Here is a 4,678-nt window from a genome sequence, read left to right on the forward strand (position 1 = left end):
TTTTCGCAATTCAATGTATCAGATTTATTGAAGTTGAGTGAGTTGTATCCTCAAGATTTTAGTCATATGGAAAGGATCGCTCTTGGGAAACAACTTAACATGTACTATTTGATTGTGCGTCAAGATGAAAGATTTGCCAATTTGAGTGGTATTGCCGAGCTCGCTAGACTGCTAGTGGAAACAAAAAAGCATCAAACTTATCCTCTAGTCTATCGGTTATTGAAGTTGGCCTTGGTTTTGCCAGTTGCTACTGCAACAGTCGAAATATGTTTTTCTGCTATGAAGATTGTGAAGTCAGATTTGCGCAACAAAATCGGTGATGAATTTTTGAATGCTGCAATGATATGTACTATAGAAAAAGAAGCACTTCTCGCAGTTTCAAATGATGATGTAATTACGCAATTTCAAAAGATGAAAAGTCGTGGGGCACAGTTGTAAGAGGTAACTTTTTATCATTTTTGTATGAAATTGAAGTTAATTATTATTTTATTTTATAATGTGCCCCCTATAATATATTTTTCTGCGTCCGCCACTGAGTCCCGGTCCCACAAAATTGCCAAAAGCCCCAACCCCGGTCCCGATTTTCGGTCCCATAACCGGTTATTACCACTCTCGGGCCGAGCCGGTCCTAAGCCGGGTCGGGCCGATTTAACCATCACTAAGCCGGCTGCCGGCGTACAAATACATGGGCTTAAAAAATTGTTGACTTTTGGGCCGGTTCCAACTTGTTGAAGTGGGTTTGAATTGAAGAATGGTTTACTTGAATCCTATTATTTAAGAAGCAGCCCTCTTGAATTAATGTTGTTGCACTAAATTTTCATACTAAGGGATGAAAATGAAAACTAGGAGGGAATGAAAATGAGAATTAATTTTCATTCCTTCAAATTTAATTTGAAATGAAAATTTGGACTTATGAGGGAATGAGCCCATTATATTATATAATACCAAACATGTTCTTTTATTTTCGTTCTCATTTGATTACTGCTTAATACTTTTAACCAAACGCCCCCTTAGTGTTTAACCTTTATGGTTTTTTCAAACTTAGAAAGCATTTTTGATAATTCTAAGTATTTGTTATTTATTACACACCAATGTCAGAAACAAGATTATTACAATATACACGATATATTGATGAATATAACCCAATTAAACTTACTAAATTTATCATGAAAGCCGTATTTAAATCATTAAAAGCCTTTTGATGTAATTTCGTAGCTTTACTTCAGTTCTTTTTGTTTTTTTTTTAACAATCCGTAAGCGTTTAGCGAATTTCGTAGCCTTTGTTGCTAACATATTTAATCTATGGACACGTTTGGACTGATCTAAACTGATGATATTATTCTTAGGACACCCTGATTCTCGAGTATTTGAAATGTGTAATGTATATGCTAAGATGGAAATTCAATCTTAAAGATATTTTCATTTATGAATGAGTTTGTTTTTCGATATTAGTGTGTATATTTTATGAATCAATGATTGCACTAAAATGGGGGAGGAATGCTGGTGATTTTAGTGAAATTATAATGTCACTTTGTGTAATTGGATTCACAAGAAAATAATGGGATTGTAACCAAACTGAAACACGAGCTAGAAGGTGTGGAGTGAACATCCGTGTAAACTAACCAGAACCCAGGATCGTTGGATGACTCCATGTTCTAAGGGGCAGATAGTAGTGCACGGGCCGTGCAATTTTGGTCATGAGAAGTGCACGCACGGGGCGATGCTTGGAAATAGAAAGCAGTGTATCACTATAAAACAAATGCCCATAAAAACTGTTGAAAAATAATAATAATGTTTGATAGATAAAACGATAAAGTTTTAATCTTTGTAAATAAAGTTTAACTCTTGTATCCAAAAAAAGAAAGATAAATTGAACTATAAAGTTAAAATCTTTATTAGAAAAGACGGTAACTTTAATATTCAGAATCAAACCACAAACTGATCACTACCACACATATTTGAACCTATCCTCCACGATAGATTTAATGAAAAAATGAAGTAGAAGTAAAGTTGTTCACTTAGTAACACAAAATAAGTACGATACATGAAAATTAAAACCAACCTGTTTGAAGTGACGTTGAATCAGGATCAACACGGTAAAACATGTCCCCAAAGGTTTTATACGACCACTCTTATATGCTGTGAGTCAACTAGTCGCAAAGTCCCAGAATTTGATCCATGCGCTAAACCCTGTTTCACCATTTACTAGAAGATGAATCACTCCTCTTCGTTTGAGGCGACACCACCTCTAAGTCATATAGGAAAATTTATATAACATCTTTGTTGATGCCTCTAAAATTTGTTAAGAGATTGACTCATCCTTATTCTCGACAACGGCATACTATCTTTCACCTTACATGGATCCATAAGTTGATAATACCATATATTAGTTAAGTGACTTGTTGTTACCCTTTAAACTTGGTAGATAGGAACACTATATCCAAGTTTGGTTTCCATCACTAACTGATTCCACATGGTTTCAGACCCATGTCTCTGGTAGTTGACTCTATCAAGTCTCTCGTCAGAGGCTTGGTCAGTGGATCTGCCAAGTTCCCACAAGACTTGAAAAACACAATACTAATGGTACCATCATCAATTAATTGTCTCACGTAATTGTGTCGTAGACCTATATGTTGCGACTTCCCATTATACATGGCATTGTATACTTTTGACAATGTGGCCTCAGTGTCATAATACATAGGAATCGAAAGAATCGGTCTAGGTCATAGATGGACATCAATCAACAAATCTCTAATCTATTTGGCCTCTTTGCCCGCTGCCGCTAGGGCAATGAATTCGACTTCCATAGTCGAATGTGCGATACATGTTTGTTTCTTGTTCGCCCAAGAAATTGCCTCTCCAGCAAGAGTATAAATCCACCCACTTGTGGATTTAAAATCATTTGAGTGATTTATCTAACTGGCATCAAAATATCCCTCTGATAAGTGTTAATTTATTAACCTTATTACATCATCTTCTTAACCATTTTCCGTTGTTTTATTTGCCCATTAGTGTCCTAATTGAGTCTTTTTATATCTTTTTCATATATTAGTAGTAATATAGTATATCTAATGTTAATTCCCTGTTTATGCAGGTTTTTGAGCATTTTTGGGCCCGGTCCTGCAGCAGTCCTATAGGACCAGGAGTGGCAAGGTCCTATAGGACCTATCCGTGTGCTGGAAATATTTTGGGCCGTGGAATAATGGGCTAATTCAAGAAGAAGGCTTGGTCAACACCCATGGGCTTAGTCAAAGCCCAGCTTGGAAGGGTCTTTTGTCTTATTAGTTGGCATCCACAATGAAGCTTCTCTTTACCTATTTRAAGGAGTGTTGACCTTTGTAATTAATACTTAATTTTCACTTAGACTTTTTGGATACAATTTTCACTTAACTTGCTACCTACTCTTTTCTTTCATTGGGATCATCTTGCTACCTACTCTCTTCACCAACAAAAGTCATCTAGTTTCTTACCCATCTCATTGTACTTTTTGTAACTTTGTGATAATCTTGTGTTAGYTATCTTCAAGAACATCATTTTGGTACTAAGCTTTTGTTTATCGTATTTAATATTTCAAGAAGTGATTTTTGTAAGTTACGTTCGCATTCTCAAAGTTTAATTTAAGTACTCATCTTCATCTCRTTTCTCGTTCCAAGTTACATTACGTTTTATCGTTTATAAATTACGTAATCTAAATAAATCGCGTTTTCAAGTTTRCAAGTAACCTTACGGCCTTTGTAACGTAACTTGTTTTGCAAGTTACGTTACTTGACTTGCAAGTTTTCTTTCACGTTTTCCAAGGTTTTCTCATACATTCATCCATCCATCCATCCATCCTTACATCTAAGTACTTTTTGTTATCTTCCCAACAAGTACTTGTTCCTATTATTATTATTATTATTATTATTCTTATTATTATTATTAATATTATTAGATTAACATAATTAATATTATTTAGTTATTAATAATTTATATTTATGTTATTTATATTTCAGTCCTTTACATTTCTGTAATTTACATTTCTGTAATTTACATTTCTGTCTTTATATTTCTGTATTTATATTTTAGTCATTTATATTTCAGTATTTACATTTCAGTCTTTTACATTTATGTCATTTATATTTCAGTCCTTTACATTTCAGTCTTTACATTCCTGCAATTTACATTTCTGTCCTTACATTTCTGCAATTTACATTTCTGTCATTTATATTTCAGTCATTTAAATTCTAGTACTTTAAATTTCAGTATTTTCATTTCCTGTAATTTACTTTCTGCAATTTACCTTTCCGTCTCCGTTATTTACTTTTTAATCCTTACATCATTCGAGAGAAGAAACCGAGCGATGATGGGCTAACGCCTTAGCTTGGGGTGTAACGGGAAATTAAGACCAAAACCGATGTGAAAATACAAAGGTGTCTTATTAGCATTATAGTCTACTATTTATTTCAGGTGCTTAATATTTCATTTGATGATTACATTAAAATTAATTGACAACTAATTTTGTGTATAAAAATGTATTGACTTTCAAAACCTGAGGTAATAGGAGAAGGCTATAAATAGCTTTAGTATCTGACAAATGCTATACTCCTACGGTGTAGGATGGTAACACCGTGTTGTGCTAGGATTCACGACGTCTAACATAAATGATATCGTATCGATAGCACGTTGACCGGTGTGTGCT

The 4,678-nt window shown here is 34.1% G+C and overlaps 1 protein-coding gene across 1 annotated transcript in view; it reads left to right on the forward strand.

Moving 5' to 3' along the window:
• The first annotated feature begins 66 nt into the window (after positions 1-66).
• The window catches only part of LOC112529660 (BURP domain-containing protein 5-like), a 14,401-nt gene continuing 9,789 nt past the window's right edge, over positions 67-4,678 (forward strand). The window contains exon 1 of the mRNA XM_025140999.1: positions 67-390. Coding sequence (XP_024996767.1) covers positions 67-390 — 324 coding nt within the window. The remainder of the gene's footprint in view (positions 391-4,678) is intronic.

Source organism: Cynara cardunculus (assembly GCF_001531365.2).
Source record: "Cynara cardunculus var. scolymus isolate 2C chromosome LG 16, CcrdV1, whole genome shotgun sequence".
Classification (NCBI taxonomy): Eukaryota; Viridiplantae; Streptophyta; class Magnoliopsida; order Asterales; family Asteraceae; genus Cynara; species Cynara cardunculus.